Below are 23,855 nucleotides of genomic sequence, written 5' to 3'. Positions count from 1 at the left end.
AATTGATGTGTGGCATTGGTGCCACGCTAGCAGGGAGTCCGACAACCATGGAAGGCAGAATGTCAAAAGCGCCTATCGACGTCGTGGGTAAGAGCCCCGCCGGTTAGGCGCGACACTAACATGACCAATGCATAGCCAATGTAGGATCGGATGTCAGAAAAAATAGGTTTAGATAGGGAAGCGGGATCCTCTGCAGGAGGCGGGTATTTGAAAAGAAAAAGTATGGTATGATATAAAAAGTTGAGAAAAAGTTGAAATAAAGAATAGAGATGCATATGTGCTAAAGTCTTTATTTTCTATTCGTTGATGAGAGCCACTAGTAGTAGCTTCCGTTGAAGAGAAAAAAAAAATCAATGTAGTTGCCTCGACCTATTTTTTCTCATGGGGCATATATGTATCTATATGCCACCATAGTTCATGCCCTAAGGAGCCAAACGAACAAACAAGTTTTCTGAGGGGCTGGTAGGGGGCATTTATAGGAGAATAATACACGACTTGGTAAGTTCTTCCATCCACGCATTTGACAAGGTAACTGCACGCTAGTTAGATATCACTTGTCAGTAGTACAATAGACACAAATCCAACCAATCACCACCTGACCCATGACTTGTCAGATCCATTCCTTGCTGCAGCATTTGGTCAGCAGGAGAATATCGGTTCCAACTTCCAAGGGCATCATTACAAGTACATCAAAATATATTGTGGCTGCCGCAACATTTTTTCCATTGGCTGATATGAACAAATGGGGGATCGCACTAGGATGGTTCATGCACATGCTCTTTCTTCTACAACATACGAGACCTAATTTAGCAGCAGCCACCATCACCTTGGCCCTGATAGCTCAACTGCGTGGAGGTTGTCAGTGGAATCGACGATCCACTCAGAGTTTCGATGAGGACCCAGCTCTACCTCCTGCCGTGAGACTTCCACCTTTTGCCACTCATCCCATCTCTCCGCAAGACCATCGCCTTCAAGCATCCTTACCACTTCCGACATCTTCGGGCGCTCCGTGGGGGAGCCCTGTGTGCAAAGGAGCGCAACCTGGATCAGCGATTCCACCTCAACATCAATGTAGTTGGTCTGTAGGTCTGGATCCACCAACATCTCCAACCTTCTCTCCTTGAGCAATCCTTTCACCTGCACAAGTAAAATCAACAAAAAAAAGGATGACAATAAGGCAGCTCCCCTACAACCAAACGGAAGAATGTTTTAGGACTGCCCCTCTACACATACTTAGCTCAAATAGAAGCCTTGCTAAAGCTCTGTTAATCACCTTTTTTTGTTTAGAACAAGTTTGTACATTAAGCATTATGAACCTGGCTAGCTATTTGAACCAAGGAAATCTCACTAGTTAATTACCCAGTCAAGTAGCATGACATCGTCGTCATTGGCAAGGCGAGCAAGATCAAAGGCACGCTGTCCTGTAATAAGCTCCAAAAGCATAATTCCATAACCGAATACATCAGTTTTCTCTGAGGATTTTCCTGTTGAAAGATATTCTGGTGCAATATGCCCAATTGTTCCACGCACAGCAGTTGTTACATGGGTATCCTTGTAATCCATTAGTTTGGCCAAACCAAAATCCCCCACTACAGCTTCAAAGTCTTCATCTAATAAAATATTTGCAGCTTTCACATCACGATGGATGATCTTTGGATCACAGTGATCATGTAAATAGGAGAGGCCCCTGGCAGAACCCAATGCAATTCTTCTTCTCGTTTGCCAATCCAGTGGCGGTTCAGCTGGCCCTCGTTCTAAAAATATAAGCCAGTTAAATATATTCTTTAGAATTATATTCACCTACCTCTGTAAACAAATGGTGACCTAAAACGTCTTATATTTATTTACAGAGTACATTATATTAAGACTTACAACGATCTGAAATATACAAAGAAAAGTGGAGAAACAGGGCAAAGTACCTCTTAGACGTGATGCAACACTTCCATTAACCATGTATGGATACACAAGCAACCTTTCTGTTGGTGTCATACAGAATCCACGAAGACGCAATAAGTTTCTGTGTACAGCCATACTAATCATCTCAACTTCTGTTTGAAATTGTAGCTCCCCACCAGGTGTCCTCTCCTCTTTCAGTCTCTTGACAGCTACTAGTGTACCATCTGTTAGTCTCCCTTTGTAGACCTTGCCAAATCCACCTCTTCCAAGAATGTTCTTATTGCTGAAGGTATCCGTAGCAACTTGTAATTCTCTAAGTGAAAATCTTTTAAGCTGACCAAGATGGACCTCTGGATCCTCCTCAGCTGTATCACATAAGAAATTTCAGGTTACTGTCATCTTACAAGTAATTTTCCTCATGCTGGCTGCTACTGAATGCTTACCAGGTACATCAAAGAAATGCTCTTGCGGTTTCCTGCGGCGCCAGTATGCAAAACCAATTGCAGGAATAGCAAATAGCAAGGCAGCACCAGCAGCCACTCCACCAGCAATTGCTCCAGTACTAGAGGAACTACTTCCTGAACGAGTGAGAACAAAACCATCAATTCCATACCTTGAAAAGTATCTGTGGGCTAAATAAAATCATGTGTTGCCAAGCAATGTTCCAGAATAGGATGACAACAAATAAGAGAACCAAGCCAGAAAACAGGTCACACCATGGACATGAATTAACTAACAGAGATGCAATCAGTAGTGGAAGCAGCACTAGGAGGCCACACAGGCAGTGACAGTAGCAGCTACTTGAACATTTTTCCACTGATAGGGGGTGGAGGTGTGCCATGAGATCTTGTATCGTTGTTAAAAAACCAGAAGTTTTCATGCTGATTTATCATGCTGTACGTTGGTAGCACATGAAGCACCAGATAATCTCCACCATAAAGGTAGGAAACAAGGAAGTCCAAAAAATGCATTCAATATCAACAGCAGTATCGACTCCAGCCTCTAGAACATTTTACTTGTTTCTGGACTACTCTCATAGTCTCATCCCAGCTGGGATGTTACATCAATGAAAGAACATTGCAGCGGTCTTATTGCAATGGAAGGTATACATGAACTTAATAGCCAATCCGTAATTATGATAAATCACCTGGTGATTGCTCAGGGGTTGGAGGGTTATATGGAGGAGGTGGGGAGAAGGGAGGAGCGCCGGAGCAAGGTTTTGAAGTCCCAGGACCGCATAAGGCAGGGTTGTTGCCAAAACTGAAATGATAAACAAATGTGAATTGTTGGCATAACTGCAAAATAAACAAGTGTGAATTGAAGCAGCGTCAAGGCAAAGAAAACTGAATTTATCAACTAACATGCTAGCTTTACCTGATAGGGGTGAATAATGAAAATGAACCGGTTGATGGAACTTCTCCGGACAGCTTATTATTTGACAAATCCCTATAATTATTAGAAATATTCAGCTTTTGTTAATTAGACGCTTCCTAGTTTATACCAAAGGTTATGCTGAAGAAAAGGATGTAGCATAAGAAGACACTTACAGAACTTGGAGAGCAGTAATAGCAGTTAAAGATTTAGGAATTGTGCCCGAAAGACTGTTGTTGTTAAGACGCCTATGCTCATATATAAAATGAAAATGCACAAATTAGTACCACCTGGAGAGTGCTATAGGGAAAATTAACACAGTGGTTGAGTCTTGACCAAAGTTTCTATTTCAATAACTTAACAACAAGATAGATGCCATAAGAAATGAGAAAGAATCCGGTGGAAACCAAATAAAATGAAAACTCCGCTGAGATGTAAGAAGTTTTCAAAAATTATTTAAAAAAATGCTATGTTAGAAAGGTGATGTTTTGTTAACATGTAAAATTTGAAGTTCAAACTCATATTATATGGGAGGTAAGAAAAATATATATACATGAATATTGATGGTGTAGTTTTGTCAGTATTGAATGCTGAAAGTAATTTGTTTTCATACCTCCTAAATGAATTTGATTTGAACTTGAAATCTTACACGTTAATAGAACATCAACTCCCCAACATACTGTATTCTTTTTCATGATTTTTATAAAGTTTGAGACATAGTGTTTACATGGTTTTCCCTGATTTCTACAGTAACTTGGTTTCCACTGGATATTTTGTCTTAATAAGAAACATAAAAGGAATGCCAAGTGGCAAACTACTCGTTGCCTGGAAAAGAGCAAAGAGCACAAATATAATGTGCACACAAATTCACAGCAAAGACCAAATCAGGCAAATATAAATCAAAAATTAAAAAAATCCTACAAGGGGTACACACAGTACATTTCTCCCCATTTTTCAGCCTTTTAGTTGTTGGTGTTTTACACTTGCAATGGCAACACGTAAGTTGTTGCTTCAAATGGTTGAATCAAACTGCATGGCTACACTAGATAATTCTAAACACGAGGTTTTATGCTGCCATAATTGTAACTCTACCCAGGCAAATCAGAAAGCATCTCATTTTGGCCCAGTAGAGCTAAGTACCTCGTGTTACAATACATACAAAATCTGCACGTGTGCATTTTTCAGAATGATCAGATTACCTAAAATATTGAACAGCTAAAATGTATTTAAACAAGTGATCTCACAAAATCCTAATAGCCATCTTGGCACGAACATGGTTAAAATACCAAGCAAATGACTATGTATGTGAGTCTAGCATGACAGCAAAAATATCCCTACTATAACATCGTGTTATCTATAATGAGGCAAATGAAGGGATCATACAGGAATCGTAGCTTCAATAGGTTCCCCAACGAATCGGGTATTGGACCAGTGAAGTTGTTTAAGTACAAATCCAAACTGATCAAGTTTGTGAGGTTTCCAAGTTCGCTAGGTATTGTGCCACTGATGTTATTACTGTAGAGCTCCCTGCAGCACAAAATTAAAACTGGTACTAAGTTGTATAAAAATAATTATGGGCCAAGACCCAAAAGTAGGTGATCACTGGCGCATTACAATAATTAGATTGACGGCACCAGCCTTATATGTAACACCCTTGCATGCACTAATCTAAGTTACTATCATCATGATCAATAGTCCAACTTTACTATTTCTTTTCCCATTATCTAGTACAATGTGGTACAGTAAGTAGACATTGTGATGTTCTAACCCTACTTACATTCCAACAACAATTCACTATGTGGTGAAGGAAATGAACATTTCAAATAGAATATCTGTTTTAATGCATCCATATATGTTATATTTTCGGCTGGGTTGGAAGATCAGAACGCTGACAAACTCTTCCACCATTTGCAGGTATCAGCAAGTATGGCATGTATGCAGGCACTTGGCAAAAAGAGGATAGCTTACAGGTATTGCAAGTTTTTTAGCTGACCAAGCTGTGGCACCAAAGTACCAAATAATGCAGCATTTCCAAGATCACTGAAAAATGCACATAAACTTCAGTATGAAATACAGTACAGGTGTATCTGCATAGTAGAGAAAAAGGTGGACCTACACTCTGATAACGCTGTTGTCGTTGTTGCAAGTAACGTGAAACCAAGTGCACGGATTGACCAGAGTTGGATCCCAACTTTGTAGCACATTATTGGGATCATTTAAGTTAGTTCTTAGGCTATGCAATGCATCACCTGTAAATAATAGTGAGAAATGAATAATTCTTACATAAAATTTAACTGACAAATAATCAGTACATCCTACAAAAAATGAGATAATCATGTCATCCCAAGAGGAGCAACATGACCCCAGTTACAGCATGCATTAGCACAATTAGCACCTAATATTCCTTGTGTAGATTGAATATAGGGCTAAGTATATTTTTCGTCCCTCAACTCTCTCGAAAGTATAGAAATGGTCCCACAACTTCAAAACCAGCAAATCTTAGTCCTTCAACTTCTCAAACCAGATAACTTTAGTCCCTCATACCGCTTTGAGTGGTTTCGTTGATGAGATGACATGATTTTGACTGATTTGGATGGCTTCGTTGATTTAGTGGAGGCTGCCTTTCGCGTGGCACTGAAGGCCATGCTCGCTAACGCCGGTCTGCTGCTACCCTGGCCGAGCACTCTTTGAGCATGCCTAGCTGGCCATATAGCCGCCGTAGCTCGGTCTGCGTTTGCTGATCAAGATGCACTCTGCTGTCCGATGGGCGCTGCATCTATCGAGCTACCACTTGTCATGCCTGCTGCGCACTGGTATTGCTTGTGCGCGTGTGGCTAGCACAAACACTGCCAACCCCGGCCTTTCTCACCATGTGTGTCGCCGCTTCATGCTGCTGCCTGTTGCCGCCACAGTCTGAGCTCGAAGCCGCCCCAACTACTTCACTTCCCAAGCTGACCGAGGAGCTGTGGTCCAAGCCGTGGCCTAGGACGTACTGTATGGCCTACTTTGAGTGCAGAGCAAATAGGCATGCAGGTCATCCACGGCGCTCCTTTAGCCGTGCCATCAGGACCGGCAGCACAACTCTCCGCCCCGGCCTCGCCGTACCTCGGCTCCACGACCCGGCCATCCAGGTCCTCCCACCTCTTCTTTTCCTTCTCTAGGGCGGCGACAACAGCATGAGGCCGAAGAATATGCAGGTGGCAGGAGTCCACGATTGTGCATATCAATTATTCAACAAAATGCCCATTGCATTGAAAAACAGAACAAAGATGAGGACAGGGGAGAAAGAAAGAAATGATGAGGTGGCAGTCAACTCGGAATACCAGGGTCAAAACCATGCCATGTCATCAATGAAACCATCCGAAATGGTATGAAGGACTAAAGTTATCCGGTTTGAGAAATTAAGGGACCAATGTTTGCTGGTTTTGGAATTGAGGGATCATTTCTATACTTTCGAGAGAGTTGAGGGACAAAAAATATACTTATCCCTTGAATATATGATTTTTCATGGGGGGCAATCACCAGGTTATATCATACACAAATAAACAGAACAAAAAGGCCAGCTTGCATTCCCTTCGTGCTCATCTTGAATCTGACAGCTCTACCATCATAAGTCTGCTGTGTTGTAGATTTTTCATTACACTGACCTTTGGTATTTAGCATTGTTGAGGAAATCGTTAACTGGTAGCCGCTCGGTTGGCTAGCGAGTAGGGGATTAATCGGCTAATCGGCAAGTTAATCGGCAAGTTAATCAATTAATCGGACGATTTTTTGGTTTATCGGCTACTCGGTGACCCTATGAGTAGGGATTAATTGGCAAGTTAACTGGTTAATCGGATGAATTCTTGAACAGGGGTATTTAGTAACGTTATATTGTGTGGGAAAAAAATAGCATAATATGTTTTATACCAAAGAGCAAATAAACAGCGCATGAGAGACACATAAGTATCAACAGATAGCATAAGTAACTAAAGCTGCAGTGCCAACTTTGTGGATGTTGAGGTTTCTAGTGCAATGTCGAACAAGCAATCACCATCAGGCTTCAGGTGATTTAGCCTTTCGGTTCAGACTTGTGACTTGAAAGACGCCATCTAGCTTATAGAAAGAGCCACATACAGTATCAAAACGTTCAACAACACAACTGGTTAGGTGAAAAAACAGAATTTGGTACAAGAGAATTGCCCAATGACCATCAACTTTGACCGATTGAAACCCAGAAGAGCAACATCATTTCGAACTGGGAACGTAAAAGCACCCTGAGGCAACAACGAAAGTGCACAGTGGGATATCCTAATTGTTTGAGGGAGAAGAGATCGAACACGCTTTGCATTGATCAGCAGGGTTACATTTATACAGGGGGCAGAGGGCGCGAGCCCACGATGGTGATTGTGGCCGGGCCATGCCGTGAGGAGGTGATCGTGTGTGCTGACTCTAAAAACTGCACACACGCACGCTCTGACTCTCTACGGTATATGTACAAATACATGAGGTTTAACACCCCCCTGCAGTCGTGACGTCGCGAGGAGAGACGCAGAGACTGGACCGGAAATCGTGAAAGACATCAGTGGGCAGCCCTTTCGTCATCACGTCCGCGAATTGCTGGCGCGTAGGGACATGGAGCACGCGGAAGTCACCGTTCGCGACGCGCTCGTGGACGAAATGAATGTCCAGCTCCACATGCTTGGTTCGTCGGTGATGGATGGGGTTGCTGGAGAGGTACACGGCGGAGATGTTGTCGCAGTAGACCAGTGTAGCAGTGGTGACCGCGCAGCGAAGCTCGCCGAGGAGTTGCCGTAGCCAGACGCATTCTGCCACAGCGTTGGCCACGCCACGGTACTCTGCCTCCGCGTTGGAGCGCGAGACGGTGGCCTGGCGTTTGGACGACCAGGAGACAAGTGCATCACCGAGGAAGACGCAGTAGCCGGAGATTGATCGACGTGTGTCGGGGCACCCGGCCCAATCTGCGTCGGTGTAAACCCGGAGATCCAAAGTCGAGGACGCGCGGAAATGGAGACCAAGCGAGGCCGTGCCGCGCACGTACCGGAGTGCACGCTTGATCAGAGCGAGGTGACACTCGCGCAGATCGTGCATGTGCAGACAGATCTGCTGCACGGCGTAGGCAAGCTCGGGGCGTGTCACCGTCAGGTACTGCAGCGCACCAGCGAGACCGCGGTAGGCGGTGGGGTCGTCGACGCACGGTCCCGTGGCGGAAGGGAGCTTGGCCTTGGTGTCGACGGGCGTCGGAGCAGGCTTGCAATTGTCCATGTCAGCCCGCTCAAGGACGTCTTCGGCGTACTGCTCTTGAGAGAGGAAGAAGCCGGCGGCCGAGCGCGTAACGTGGATGCCCAGGAAGTAGTGGAGGTCGCCGAGATCTTTCATGGCGAACTCAGTGGTGAGTCCGGCGACGATGCGACGAAGGAGCGCGGGGGAGGACGCCGTGAGGATGATGTCATCCACGTAGAGCAGAAGGTACGCGGCATCCGCGCCGCGGGTGAGCGTGAACAACGAGGTGTCCGAGCGCGTCGCCGTGAAGCCGAGAGTGGCGAGGAAGCCGACGAAGCGAAGAAACCACGCGCGCGGCGCTTGTTTCAAGCCGTAGAGAGACTTGGACAGGCGGCAGACGTGGTCGGGCTTGTCGGCGTCGACGAAGCCGGCGGGCTGTAAGCAGTACACCTCTTCCTCCAAGTGGCCATGGAGGAAGGCCTTCTTCACATCGAGTTGATGAACAGGCCAGTTGCGCGAGGCGGCGAGGGTGAGCACGGTGCGGATGGTGGCGGGCTTGACGACCGGAGAGAAGGTTTCTCTGTAGTCGACGCCGGCGCGCTGGTTGAAACCGCGGACAACCCACCGTGCTTTGTAGCGCTCGAGCGTGCCGTCAGACCGAGTTTTGTGGCGGAAGATCCATTTGCCCGTGATGACGTTGGCGCGCGGTGGCCGGGCCACGAGCTCCCAAGTGCGGTTGCTGGTGAGAGCAGTGAACTCGTCACGCATGGCGGCGAGCCAGTTGGTATCGCGAAGAGCACCGCGGACTGAGCGAGGAACCGGAGAGACGGTGGCGGTGGGAGCGGTGGCGGCCACACAGACATAATCAGCGGCGTACTTGGGATTGGGGCGGAAGACGCCGGCGCGGGCGCGCATGGTCATGCAGTGCGGTGGCGCAGGAGGAGGCGAGGGAGGGGAGCCAGGCGGGCTGGCGGAAGAGCGCGGGGACGCGGTGTTTGAATGAGGGGCGTCGGATGAAGATCCAGCGGCCTCGTTTGAATGAGAGGGGTGGGTAAGGGGCGCGCGTGAATGTGGTGCGTTGGATGACGATCCAGCGGTGCCGTTTGAAGCTGGGGTGGGCGCGCGCGAAGGGGGTGAACCTGGCGCGTTGGATGAAGATCCAGCGGCGCTGGTTGAACTGACGACGGGCACGTGATCGGGGCGGTTGGGATCAGGCGCAGGCGCAGTCGTGGGCGCGGCGACGGGTGCAGGAACGAGACGTGGAGGCGGAGTGGCCGGAGGGTGCAGGAACGAGACGTGGAGGCGGAGTGGCCGGAGGGGGTGGGAGGCGCGGTGTGGCGAACGGGAAGGTGAGCTCGTCAAAGCGAACGTGGCGAGAGGTGAGCACGCGTTGGGTGGTGGGGTCGTAGCAGCGGTAGCCGCGGTGATCGGGCGGGTACCCGAGGAAAACGCAGGCGACCGAGCGCCGATCGAGCTTGTGGCGCGAGGTAGAGGTCGTGTTGGGGTAGCACAAGCAGCCGAACACCCGCAAAATGGAGTAATCCGGCGGCGTGCCGAGGAGTTCATGCGGCGTGCGCGGCGAGCTGGCGGCGCAGGGTTTGTAATTGAGGAGAAGCGTTGCAGTGGCGAGAGCTTCAGCCCAAAAGCGCGGCGGGAGGGAGGCATGGAAAAGGAGGGCGCGGACGCTCTCGTTCAGAGTGCGGAGAGCGCGCTCCGCCTTGCCATTTTGTTGACTGGTGTAAGGGCAGGTGAGGCGTAGAACTGTGCCGTTCTTGGAGAGGAGCGAGCGGACCGCGAGGTTGTCAAACTCGCGTCCATTGTCTGTCTGGAAGGCGAGGATGGAGCGCTCGAATTGAGTTTGGACATAAGCATAAAATGCAGAGAGCATGCAAATAACTTCGGATTTGTGGCGAAGAGGGAAGGTCCAAACATAATGAGTGCAGCTATCAATTACAACTAGATAGTACTCAAAGCCAGAAATGCTAACAATGGGAGAGGTCCAAACATCTAGATGAAGTAACTGAAAAGGAAAATAGCTAGGCGTCGTGCTGGTGGAGAACGGGAAGCGCGTATGTTTGCCGAGCCGGCAGGCGGTGCAGGAGTGTGAAGCGGAGGGCGCACAGCTGAACGGGAGGTGATGCAGGGCACGGCGAAGCGCCTCCTCGCCAGGGTGCCTGAGCCTGTTGTGCCACAATTCCGTGGACGCCGCGCCGGCGAAGTAGCTGGCACGGGGAACGGCGGGGGTGGGGCACACAGGGTACAGATCGCCCGTCGAATCACACCGAAGGATCACCAGGCGGGTGCGGATATCCTTGACAGAAAACCCAAAAGCGTCAAATTCAACAGAGACAGGGTTGTCGCGAGTAAGTTGACGAACGGAGAGAAGACTAGTGATGATGGAAGGGGAAAGAAGAACATTGTGAAGTTCGAGAGATGAGTTGTTGGCAATGAGCGAGCCGCGCCCGGTGTGTGTGATGGGCATGCGGCCGCCGTTGCCAACGATAATGTCACGGGGAGGGAAGGTAGGACAGAGGGAATGGAGAGTACCAGGGTTTGATGTCATGTGCGAGGACGCGCCGAAGTCCATGTACCAGTCCGAGGTGCTCGAGGGCGGCGGCAGCAACGTGTGCGCGGCCAGAAGCGCCGCCTGCAGCCCACCCATGTCCCACGGCTGGGGTGGCACCGGCGCCGTGCTGGAGCTGGCGCCAGGCGAGCCGTAGGTGAAGCCGGGAAGGATCGAGGAGTAGGCACCGTACCCGTAGGGCGGTGGTGCCATCCGTGGCGCCGTGCTGGAGCTCGCACCAGGGGCCCCGTAGGTGAAGAGCGCCTGCTGCTGCGGGACGCCGGGTCGCGGACCGAGGACACCGGCACCAGGCGCACGCCACGGCATGGGCCAGGTCTGCACCATGCCAGTCCAAGAGTTGGAGCCGGGGGCCTGACCTGGCAGGGCAACCGAGCGCGGCGGGGGTGGTGCTGGCGACGGAGAAGGGGGCGCCCCCCCCCCCCCGGAGCCGCGGCCGCGACGACGGTTGCGTCCGCGCCCACGCCCCGCGATACCATCAGTAGTAGCGGGCGGAGCGACAGGGGGAGCCGAAGGCCGAGCCGCGATGAGCGCGTGGGCGCGGACTGAAGACGAGCAGACTATTCCGCGCGGTGTTCCTCCAGGAGGAGAAAAGAGCGCGCCTGAAGAAGGGTGGGCAGCGGACTGCGCGCGGTGAGGTGCGGGATCGCACAGTGGTACTGACGGCCGAGGCCGCGCAGCATGTGGAAGAGCTGTTGCGTGTCGCCGACCGGTTGCCCGAGGTCGCGAAGCTGGTCGGTGAAGGTCTTCAGGCGAGCGAAGTACTGCATGACCGTCAGGTCGCCCTAGACCACAGCGTGGTACTCCGCGTCGATGTACACGGCGCAGGAGAGTTGGTTGGCGTGGAAGATCTCCTCGATGGCGCCCCAGAGGATGTCGGCGGTGTCGTCGGGCTGCATGACTGCATCGAGCAGCTCCAGCGAGATCGTGGCGTACAGCCAGTGGACGATGCAGTGGTCAACCATAACCCACTCGGGGTCACGGCGACGCGGAGCAGCGGGGGCGACGAGGTGATCGCGGACGCCAAACATGCCGACGATGGTGAAGAAGAAGCGACGCCATTGCGCGTAGTTGCCGGCATGCAGATCCAGGGTGATGGGGACGTGGTGACGGATGTCGATCGTCTGGAGCACGGAGGAGGGAAACGCGCCGGGGGCCAGCACGGGTGCGGGATCAGCCGGTGGCGCGGGCGGAGCGCTAGCCAGGGCGGCGGCGTGAATGACGCCAGCCGGCGGAGGAGCATCATCGTCGAAGGAGTTGGGGGAGGCGAGAGGGTTGGTGTCCATGGCAGCGGAAGGGGGTTGGGCAGGCGCGAAGGGGTTGTTTTCCTCTGCATCTGATACCATGTTTGAGGGAGAAGAGATCGAACACGCTTTGCATTGATCAGCAGGGTTACATTTATACAGGGGCAGAGGGCGCGAGCCCACGATGGTGATCGTGGCCGGGCCATGCCGTGAGGAGGTGATCGTGTGTGCTGACTCTGAAAACTGCACACACGCACGCTCTGACTCTCTACGGTATACATACAAATACATGAGGTTTAACACTAATCAACCCCAGAGTACACCAATCAGGCTCAAGCAAACCGCAGGCGACGAACAATTCACAGGAGTAAGCAAACCAACTGGAAGTGTATCAACACGGGCACAAGTAAGCAAACCACGAGTTTAAATCTAACAAGAAGACGCTTCCAAAAACAAAAACAAAAAAAAAACTAACAAGAAAACCACATCGTAGAAACGTCCTAATCAACCCTAACAACCACGACCACGACTGGACTAACGTTGGCAAGGCAGATAGATGGGCACATAAGCGATCATATTCATGGGCATGGGGCAACATACGCAAAGCAAACTAACGCAAGCATATTATTAGTAGCCCTCTGAAGCAAAACGCAAAGCAGAGATCCCAGCCCCAAGCATTGTCGGGTTTTGTGACGCAGTATAAATATAAAATCATGTCAAAACCACAGCAAACGAGCAATGATGATCCGCTCCGATTTCCGGTCAAAATCGCCCCAAATTGATTGTGTGCCCTGGATTGAAGCAGCAGATTTAAATTTGCTCGACCAAGAGAGCCAGAAATGGGCATGAAAACGCCTCGCAAAACCCCAGCCTCGAGAACCTCCAACGGAAGCAAACCAGCAAAGCAAAGCAGACCTTCCGTGTTTGCAAGCACGCGCGCGGCCTGGTGAAGCAGCAGCAGCGCCCAGATCGCCCACGGCGGCGCCCCCATTGCCGCCGCCCTAGATCCCACAGCAGCAGCCGCCGCCGCGCATTTCACTCCCCACAGAGGCCAAGCCTTTTTGCGACAGAGGCGAAGATTCGGGGCGCAGCTTTTTGCCCTCCTCCCGTCCGCTTCGATCTCCTCTGCCCGAAGCCCCGAACCGAACCCCTCTCCTCTGCTCTGCTCTTTTCGGCGACTTTTTTTTAGTTTTTTTTTTAACATGCACAAGCTTTCATATACATGCGCGTACACTCACCCCTATAAATGCTCACACACACTCTATTTTTATGAGCATCTTCAAAAGACTCTTGAAATTTACGAAATCATTATAGGCGCTTCATCGTTGACTTGAATCCTGGTGGGCTAAAGAAATCATTGTTCTCTAACAGGGCCGGGCCGTTAAAATCCAGGACCTTGTGCGAAACAAAAAAAGTAGGGCCCTATCACACTAGAAAAAAATTAGCAAACGAGCAATAATAATGTATATGATATAATGTCTTACAGAACAATTAGATACATAATAAAAAATCATACCTATTCAACTCCGTGTTGTATAATATTTATTTGAACAACATTATACTTTTAGTATTCTTTGAATTGAAATCTTTAATTATATCCTCGTAATCAATCTTCTCCCCATAATGACTCGAATATGTATTATTAAAACACAAGACACAAAAGATGAATAAAACAAAATGGAGTGATATGGCAGCAGTCATCATATATAAATTGAAGATTATACGTCAATGTTTGGTAATTAGACGAACCGTGTAACTCACCTTGTCTCGTGTCCTGTTTGGATGAACTGCAATACCTAGATATTTAACCAAGGAGGCAAGAACCGATGTCTAAGAAAGTAACGATCCCTGCCAAAATTAATTTGGGATTTAGAAATTAGGAGTAGAACTGTTGGATCCAAAGTTAATGAGGAAAAAAAGCCAGCGGCAGATGGCTGGAGTAGTTAAACAATTAAACTAGTGCCTGAACCATGCAAGTATTGATGAATTGTTTAACTTCTGCCGGTATGAAATCAAGACGATCGTCCACTATCGATCTCACATGACTAGCGCGGCGAGAGGAACATGCTTTTGTGATCTACCTGTTTTGGCGATTGCGATAGGAACATATTCATCAGAGTTCAGACGAAGTTAATAGAAAGTCGGAAGGTTCGTCGCCCCGCCTGTAGCTGTGTCACCCGCCGCCGGCTCTGGATGCGTCGTCTCGCCTGCCAGTTTCCTCAGGATGCGATCGATCCCGTTCTGTTTTTGAATCGAGGTATCGCATGGAGCAGCGGCCTCACGCGGAGTCGCGCGGACGCGCTAGGCGCCATCGGCCCAGAAGGAGATATACATAAGCCTATATAAAAATTTAGGGCCCCTAAAATTTATGGGCTCTGTGCGGGCCGCACGCTCTGTACAGCTATGGGCCCGCCCCTGTTCTCTAACCATCCAAACACATGTTGGTTCGCTTTTTTTAGGTTCGTCTCCTTTCTTGTCACGGTTGCTTACGGTATGAGACACACCGTTTTTTTTTGCACAGAACACATCATATATACGCTTATACACCCACCCTTATAAACGCACACGTATACACACTGTCCACCTAACCATCCAACCACAGGCTGGTTCGCGACACGCGGTGGGTTGGAGAACTGGACGGTGGAGTACCGGTCTTTTTGGGCTGCTCACGGGTGGGGAGAGCCTCGTGACCGTTCATCCTGTTGTGGCTTGTCGTAGGGGCTACTCGGGGCCGTTACAAGCCGTCTGATCTGCCCAGACAGCTTGTACCCGGGCAACCCGGCTAGAAGGTTGATGACGAGTGGACCAAGGGCGCGTGATCGCTATAGTCGATGTGTGTCCATGACGGGTGGATCGAGGGCACGATATCACTACAGTCGGGGGCACCAACCTAGTTGACATTGTTTCACCCTCGACGGCGAAAGCAGCGAACGCAGGATAATCTCCCTCACCAACAATGATGAATACGCCGGGCTACCCACTATTCCGAAACCCCGGACTCGAGCTCCTAGAGCGAGTTAGAGTCATCCAAGGAGACCAGAGACAGTTAGCCCGCAACGAGGAGACTCTTCCACCGATTCCACAAGCAGTATCGCCGCAGCGGGTCCTGATGACATAGCCAGTTGGAACGACCACGCCCACGACATCCCAGATACCAAATACCGCCCACGACGACCACAACGACAACCAACGCAAGGTTGCAAGCCCCGCGGGCCTCCAGGCCATGGGCCGCCACGACGCATGTTCCCACGACCTCCATTATCACCGCATACCAGCAGGTCGGCACGATGGTCTCGGGGTTCGCCCCTCCAGGCTTCCGCACACCTGCAACCACCAACCCCAACTTCATGGATGCCACAACAACATTGTCGCTCGTCGTTGCGCATGGCATGAACTATATCACTACACCTATACTAGGCAGCGACCCAACGTCCACGACATTGGAGGCCCTCCACGTATCACAACTGAACACACAACTGCACCTACAGCAGCGCACCTTGGAGGCCGTCGCGTGCAAAGCACTATGGCAAGAGACAATGACACATGAGCGGCTACGACGAGCCCACTGTCACCCCCGCGGCTCTCCTCAACGACCTGGTAGCCCGCGGACGAGAGACGTGCATAGGGTTCGATGAGACAACGGAAGTGACGCCGCCACCAACACTCGCACGCCGGCTCCAGGCTGTATCAGCACTGGTAGACAAACTACAAGCCACGCCAGGAGACCCGAAACGCTTGGTTGATCTAATGCGGGTCCTCCACAGAACAGTGGAGCTCCAAGATAACGTCGAACATTCACGAGACAGGCTCGCCGGCACCGCTGGCGTCCTTTCTGTTGCGAATCACCCATCCCGCGACCAAAGACAAGGGTCAGTGCAAGGTCCAGAGGCTGCACCAAAGGCAGATGCAGGAAACCTCCATCAGCCAATCTCAGTTGTGGCGATTAAACAAAGGACAACGCTCCCCGCAAAAGGTCCAATCGCAATAGGGCACATAGGTGTTGGGGAACGCTGTATTTCAAAAAATTTACCTATGATCACGCAAGATCTATCTAGGAGATGCATAGCAACGAGAGGGGAGAGTGTGTCAACATACACTTGTAGACCGAAAGCGGAAGCGTTTAGTAACGCGGTTTATGTAGTCGAACGTCTTCGTGATCCAACTGATCCAAGTACTGAACGCATGGCACCTCCGCGATCAGCACACGTTCGGCTCGATGATGTCCCTCGAACTCTTGATCCATTTGAGACCGAGGGAGAGTTCCGTCAGCAAGACAGCATGGTAACGGTGATGATGAATTTACCGATGCAGGGCTTCGCCTAAGCACTACAACGATATGACCGAGGTGTGTAACTGTGGAGGGGGGCACCGCACATGACTAAAAGATCAACTTGTGTGTCTTTGAGGTGCCCCCTCCCCACGTATATAAAGGGGGGAGGAGGAGGCCAGCCAAGGTGTGGCGCGCCAAGGAGGGAGTCCTACTTGGACTCCCGGTCCAAGTAGGATTCGGCCCCCCTTTTCCTATTCATACAAGGAGAAGGGGGAAATAGAAGGAGAGAAGGAAAGGACTCCCCCAACCCTAACCCAATTCGGATTGGGCTTGGGGGGCGCTCGCCTCCACCTGGCCGCCGCCTCCTCTCTTTCACTAGGGCCCATGAAGGCCAATTAACCCCCGGGGGGTTCTGGTACCCCCCCCCCCCGGTACTCCGGAAAATGCCCGAATCTATCTGAAACCATTCCGATGTCTAAACATGACCTTCCAATATAACAATCTTTATGTCTCGACCATTTCGAGACTCCTCGTCATGTCCGTGATCTCATCCGGGACTCCGAACAAACTTCGGTTCATCAAAACACGAAACTCATAATATAAATCGTCATCGAACGTTAAGCGTGCGGACCCTACGGGTTCGAGAACTATGTAGACATGACCGAGACACATCTCCGGTCAATAACCATAGCGGAACCTGGATGCTCATATTGGCTCCTACATATTCTACGAGGATCTTTATCGGTCAAACCGCATAACAACATACGTTGTTCTCTTTGTCATCGGTATGTTACTTGCCCGAGATTCGATCGTCGGTATCATCATACCTAGTTCAATCTTGTCACCGGAAAGTCTCTTTACTCGTTCCGTAATGCATCATACCGTGGCTAACTCATTAGACACATTGCTTGCAAGGCTCATAGTGATGTGCATTGCCGAGAGGGCCCAGAGATACCTCTCTGATACACTGAGTGACAAATCCTAATCTTGATATATGCCAACTCAACAAACACCATCAGAGACACATGTAGAGCATCTTTATAATCACCCAGTTACGTTGTGACGTTTGATAGCACACAAGGTGTTCCTCCGGTATTCGGGAGTTGCATAATCTCATAGTCTGAGGAACATGTATAGGTCATGAAGAAAGCAATAGCAGAAAAACTAAACGATCATTATGCTAAGTTAACGGATGGGTCTTGTTCATCCCATCATTCTCTAATGATGTGATCCTGTTTATCAAATGACAACACATGTCTATGGCTAGGAAACTTAACCATCTTTGATTAACGAGCTAGTCAAGTAGAGGCATACTAGGGACACTATGTTTGTCTATGTATTCACACATGTACTAAGTTTCCGGTTAATAGAATTCTAGCTTGAATAATAAACATTTATCATGATATAAGGAAATATAAATAACAACTTTATTATTGCCTCTAGGGCATATTTCCTTCAGTCTCCCATGTAACGCCTCGGACACACCTGCCGGTGGTCGTTACTCCTGGCGGGATCTAGACTGGCCCCACAAATCAATACTAGTCTTTTCTGCGCACTTTGTCCTCACTCGTGTGCACCCGGGAGCAACTTCCCGGTCGGTCACCCATCCTGACACTACTCCAAGCTGAGCACGCTTAACTTTGGAGTTCTGTCCAAATGGGCTTCCGGAAAAGAAGGAATTCCTTATTGATATGAGTAGTCTATCATTCCTAATAAGCCATGCCATCACATACACCCCCACTCAGAGGAACCGACGTCCTCGTCGGGCCACAGGAACGTTCCCTCTTGGCACATACGTCTGTGCATTCAGTTCGGTACATGTACCATGCCGTGTGCCACGATGGGTCACAAATGTCATGAACAACATGACCGCGCACCTGTCCGCAAACATCCATGTAACCGCGAGGGTCGGCTCTGATACCAACTTGTAACGCCCCGGACACACCCGCCGGTGGTCGTTACTCCTGGCGGGATCTAGACTGGCCCCACAGATCAATACTAGTCTTTTCTGCGCATTTTGTACTCACACGCTTAACTTTGGAGTTCTGTCCAAATGGGCTTCCGAAAAAGAAGGAATTCCTTATTGATATGAGTAGTCTATCATCCCTAATAAGCCAGGCCATCACATCCCACTTGCACTAGAGTCAATAATCTAGATTACATAGTAATGATTTTAACACCCATGGAGTCTTGATGTTGATCATGTTTTGCTCGTGAGAGAAGCTTAGTCAACGGGTCCGCAACATTCAGATCTGTATGTATCTTGGAAATCTCTATGTCTCCCTCCTTGACTTGATCGTGAATGGAATTGAAGCATCTCTTGATGTGCTTGGTTCTCTTGTGAAATCTGGATTCCTTTGCCAAGGCAATTGCACCGGTATTGTCACAAAAGATTTTCATTGGACCCGATGCACTAGGTATTACACCTAGATCGGATATGAATTCCTTCATCCAGACTCCTTCATTTGCTGCTCCCGAAGCAGCTATGTACTCTGCTTCACACGTAGATCCCGCCACGACGCTCTGCTTAGAACTGCACCAACTGACAGCTCCACCATTCAATAAAAATACATATCCGGTTTGTGACTTAGAGTCATCTGGATCAGTGTCAAAGCTTGCATCGACGTAACTATTTACGATGAGCTCTTTGTCACCTCCATAAACGAGAAACATATCCTTAGTCCTTTTCAGATATTTCAGGATGTTCTTGATCGTTGTCCAGTGATCCACTCCTGGATTACTTTGGTACCTCCCTGCTAAACTAATAGCAAGGCACACATCAGGTCTGGTACACAACATTGCATACATGATATAACCTATGGCTGAGGCATAGGGAATGACTTTCATTTTCTCTCTATCTTCTGCAGTGGTCGGGCATTGAGTCTGACTCAACTTCACACCTTGTAACACAGGCAAGAACCCTTTCTTTGACTGATCCATTTTGAACTTCTTCAAAACTTTATCAAGGTATGTGCTTTGTGAAAGTCCAATTAACCATCTTGATCTATATCTATAGATCTTGATGCCCAATATATAAGCAGCTTCACCGAGGTCTTTCATTGAAAAATTCTTATTCAAGTGTCCTTTTATGCTATTCAGAAATTCAGTATCATTTCCGATCAACAATATTTCATTCACATATAATATCAGAAATGCTATGGAGCTCCCACTCACTTTCTTGTAAATACAGGCTTCTCCAAAAGTATGTATGAAACCATATGATTTGATCACACTATCAAAGCGTATATTCCAACTCCGAGAAGCTTGCACCAGTCCATAAATGGATCGCTGGAGCTTGCACACTTTGTTAGCACCTTTAGGATCGACAAAACCTTCTGGTTGCATCATATACAACTCTTCTTTAAGATATCCATTAAGGAATACAGTTTTGATATTCATTTGCCAAATTTCATAATCATAAAATGCGGCAATTGCTAACATGATTCAGACAGACTGAATGATGTGGAGCATCCTATGGACATCACCATGTCAAGAGTCCATTTGGCAAGTGACACGTGCCACATCTACTTCATACATACAAAGGTGAACCATCTCCTTTACACGTGTCCACTTGTACCTTTCGAGGATGGTATACTACTTGACCCCTCTCTTGTGTGCATACATAGGTGTGGGCGGAGCTACACATTCATCGAGGAGGAGTCCAAGAAGAGGAGAACATCTACACCATCCAAGAGGGAAGCCTGGAAGCGGAGAAGGAAGCGCCAAGAGAAGGCTGCAGCTCCCAGGCGACCCCGTGCGCACGGGCGTGTACCATGCCCACGGGACCCCGTGCCCACGGGCCTCGCGGACCCCGTGCACACGGGCTCATGCGTCAGGTCTCTGGATACCCCGTGCGCATGGGCTCCACTTACCCCGTGCACACGGGGCCCCCTGTGCGTGGCTGTTGGGCTTGGCCCTTGTATCCCCATCTCGTCCCTACTTACTCCTTCATCCCTTGGACCTATATATACTCCCCTTCCTCCTCCATTTAGGGGGGAGCGAAGAATAGATCTGGACATTAGAGCTTAGCTCATGTATCTCCCCTTGTGGGTTTCCTCTTGAGGGAGAAGATTCCCTTGGAGTGCAAGACCTCCTAAGGGAGAAGGATCCCTAGGATCATCAAGACCTCCAAAGGGAGAAGGATTCCCCAAGTGAATCATCAAGCCCTCATCTCCTTCATATGATTTGGGATGAAATCTACCATGTATCTTGTTTCCCTTTGATTGTTCATGTACCTTGTGGATCTTGTGTGTTTGTTGGTCTAGTGGATGTGTGATTGGACTTGTTCTTGAGTGTTCCTCTTGTTTTCCCTCCTTGTGTTCATCTTGTTCTTGGGGATTCCCCCTCCAATTCGTGAAAGATCTCTCCATAGGGTTCCACCCTACAACATCTTGGTAGCAGAGCCATGGTTTATCACGAAATTGGAGCCCCCTCTTTGTTTTTCTAGCCTAATTTTGCTTGTTCTTGCCCAATTTAAAAAATTCCCCACAAAAAGAGCCATAACATTTTTTTTGTGATTTGAAGTTTCTTGTTAGTTTTTGTTGATTTTGATCCGTGGATCTAGTGTCTAGCAAGTAGATCTAACTCCTATTGCGTCCCCATACCCCAATTTTTCTTCCCCCCTTTGAATTTGACAAGAAAAACGTGAATTTTCCGCCTACCCCGTGCCCACGGGCCCCCGCGAAGTCTCTGATGACCCCGTGTCCTTGGTACATGTACTGTGTGCACGGGACCCCGTGTCCACGGGCCCTGGACCCCGTGCGCACGGCCCCCCTACAGCAGCCGCGAGCATTTCACGTTTTTGCCCATAACTTCCACTCCCGAACTCCGATTTGGGTGTTCTTTGGCTCGTTGAAAAGCTAGCGACGTGCCCGAGCTGCTCATCTTGGTTTTACCACCATTTGCCACCATCAAATTTTCTCCATTTTTGCATCTTTTGCATAGGCTCCGCCATAACTTCCGCACCACCACATACAATTTCCGCCAACTAACCCATTTTGGTTCCTTTGGTATTTGTGGTTGTTTGAGTTGTGATTTGAGTCTCCCAAGGTGTTTCGGCTACTTGGGGATGGTTACATCTTCATCCACCACCGGTGACTTGTATCGGTCCATTGTAACATCCCAAATTTTCAATTTGGAATGTTATACACTAGATCATCTATGCATACCATATTTTATTTTGCATTTTGGTTGATCCTAGAAATTCTACGCAACTCAATGACCCACGGAGAGAGTTGGGGAAATTTCGTTTATTTTCATATTGATTTTCTCAAATTTTGAGAATAGGATCATTTGATTTTATTTATTTTATCATCAATTATTTCTATTACAAAAATATTAGAGAGGAATAAAATGACTTTCACAAATAAATAAATATTGAGATCAAATAATAAAATCAAATAAGATTTTATTTCGGAGTTTTCGAGTTGTTTTATTTGAATTAGGAAAAATGTGCGTTTTTCAAAATTGCATTAGGCCAAATAAATGTTCACCTTGTGCGCTTGATTTTAGAAAGCCCGTGAAAAATTATTTCGGAATTTTTGGAGTCCGTCCGTTTAGTATTTGTTTTTATTTTTTCTCCGCGTAAAAAACGAAACTGACCTTACGGGCCGTGTCCGACTAGACTCCGCCCGCAGGCTTTATAAGCCGGGGCAGCCCACCCGGGGGGAAACCCTAGCGCCCAGCCCCGCCTCGAGCCCCCCGTGCCCCGCCGCCGCCGCCGCCGCCCGAGGTTCGCCGCCGCCTCGAAATCCGTGCCCGCCTGTTTTTTTCGAAAAACCGTCGGTTTTTCATCGGTTTTTTTAGATTCGGTTTTTTTAAATAGATCGGTTTTTCCGGTTTATTTAAATAGTGAGCGTTCGTTCGTTCGTTCTAGCGAACGTTCGTCGTTTTTCTTTTTCTCGGATTAAATCCGCGATTTTTCTGATCGCGATTCCTGATCCGATTTTCGTTTTAGATAACTTTTCGCTCGTTTATCGGAATCAGGCGATTCAAGCGCCTGGAGTTTCGTCTCGAAACCCTCTATCCGTTTAACCAACTTAAACAAGATTTTGCTACTGTAAAATTTGCCCTAGATCCAGATTAGTAGAACGAAGTTGTTTTCTTTCGCCGTTTGACTTTCGTTGCTTCGTTCGATTTGATTCTTTTTGCCAACCGGAGTTCTTAAGTTGAACCTTCTGGTTAGATCTCTTATTTGCGTTTTACCCGTGCATTAGATGAGTACTTATTGTATGCTTGTTTGTTTGTCTGCGATAGAATACCCGGAGTCGCCGCCTGTTACTTCGAATCTCTAGGTTTCGCGGATCATCAGCAAGGCAAGTAACACTTTGATCATACCTTTCCTACTACCCAGTTTTATTGCATTAGATCAATCCTCACACATTGCATGATTAGGATCTAATTAAATTGTGGGATGGGAAGTAGTTGAGGTAGTACCTATTACCTGTTTATTATCAAACCTTTGGGAGTTACTTCTACGTTTGCTTATTATGCCATGCTATGCTAGTAGACGTGGATTGGGTGAGTGAATATCCATGACAGATGTGAGTTTGTTAATTAATGGTTTATCTAAGGTGGCAACTTAAACACACATCTGGGTGGATTGAGGCACCTGGGTATTCCAGGACTTGCCTGTTTTCTTTTGGACCGCCACCCAGGCTCAAAGGGATCATGAGACTATTCATACTAGAAACTTCCGTGTGCAGCCACAAGCTATTATGGGCTCTAGCATAGTTGACTAAGTCGTGCGAACTCTTACAGTGGTAGACTAGCAGATGTAGGGGATGTAGGTGGTACGGTTCTTACCCGATCGTAAGGTGCTAGCGCTTCTGAAAGACTATGTCTCGGTCATCCGTCTTCTCAAACACCATGTAGTGCGAGAAACCAAACGGAGGCGATCGAGTCTTGTGGGGAAAAGTGCGCAAACCTCTGCAGAGTGTAATAAACTAATCATGATTAGCCGTGTCCCCGGTTATGGACATCTTGAGTATCTAGTACCTGGATTATCATGTGAATCTCAACATGTTACTCTAAATTAATTTTGTTGGTTTTGTTTAATGATGATGCTTAATTGGGATTGAGAATGCTGTCAACCATTCTCAATGTTTAACAACTACCATGATAGTTAAATAAATTATTCCTTTGAAGTAGGGAAAAATTGGCTTTACGCAAAACTGTAACCATAGAGCTTTCCACCAGCCAAATATGCATATAGTATAGCTGTTTCATTCCATTACTCTCTATGTGTTACCTTGCCAGCATATTCCATGTG

The 23,855-nt window shown here is 48.4% G+C and overlaps 1 protein-coding gene across 2 annotated transcripts; it reads right to left on the bottom strand.

Moving 5' to 3' along the window:
- Positions 1 to 519: 519 nt before the first annotated feature.
- LOC125518654 (LRR receptor kinase BAK1) lies at positions 520 to 13,503 on the bottom strand. 2 transcript variants are annotated; one of them, XM_048683472.1, is made up of 11 exons: positions 13,231 to 13,503; positions 5,384 to 5,516; positions 5,236 to 5,307; positions 4,651 to 4,794; positions 3,444 to 3,515; positions 3,271 to 3,342; positions 3,044 to 3,156; positions 2,340 to 2,474; positions 1,920 to 2,261; positions 1,360 to 1,754; positions 520 to 1,137 (listed from the first exon to the last, which is right to left on the bottom strand). In XM_048683472.1, exons 1-11 carry the CDS (start codon positions 13,304 to 13,306, stop codon positions 823 to 825), a joined length of 1,869 nt encoding a protein of 622 aa, XP_048539429.1. In that variant the 5' UTR covers positions 13,307 to 13,503; the 3' UTR covers positions 520 to 822. The 2 variants fall into 2 exon arrangements, with proteins under 2 accessions (XP_048539429.1, XP_048539430.1); XM_048683473.1 differs by lacking the exon at positions 4,651 to 4,794.
- Between the last annotated feature and the right edge of the window lie 10,352 nt (positions 13,504 to 23,855).

This window comes from Triticum urartu, chromosome 7 (genome assembly GCF_003073215.2).
Source record: "Triticum urartu cultivar G1812 chromosome 7, Tu2.1, whole genome shotgun sequence".
Classification (NCBI taxonomy): domain Eukaryota; kingdom Viridiplantae; phylum Streptophyta; class Magnoliopsida; order Poales; family Poaceae; genus Triticum; species Triticum urartu.
Note: the sequence above shows the minus strand (reverse complement) of the source record. Positions and strands in the feature narration are given on the sequence as shown.

What these genes read in the sequence shown, in the direction of transcription:
- LOC125518654 (XM_048683472.1), bottom strand. Translation starts at nt 13,306, where the DNA reads ATGGGGGCGCCGCCGTGGGCGATCTGGGCGCTGCTGCTGCTTCACCAG. An exon ending in TGTTGCATCACGTCTAAGAG is followed by an intron (nt 1,755 to 1,919) that starts GTACTTTGCCCT and finishes TTATATTTTTAG; the next exon opens with AACGAGGGCCAGCTGAACCG. An exon ending in ATGTCATGCTACTTGACTGG is followed by an intron (nt 1,138 to 1,359) that starts GTAATTAACTAG and finishes TTACTTGTGCAG; the next exon opens with GTGAAAGGATTGCTCAAGGA.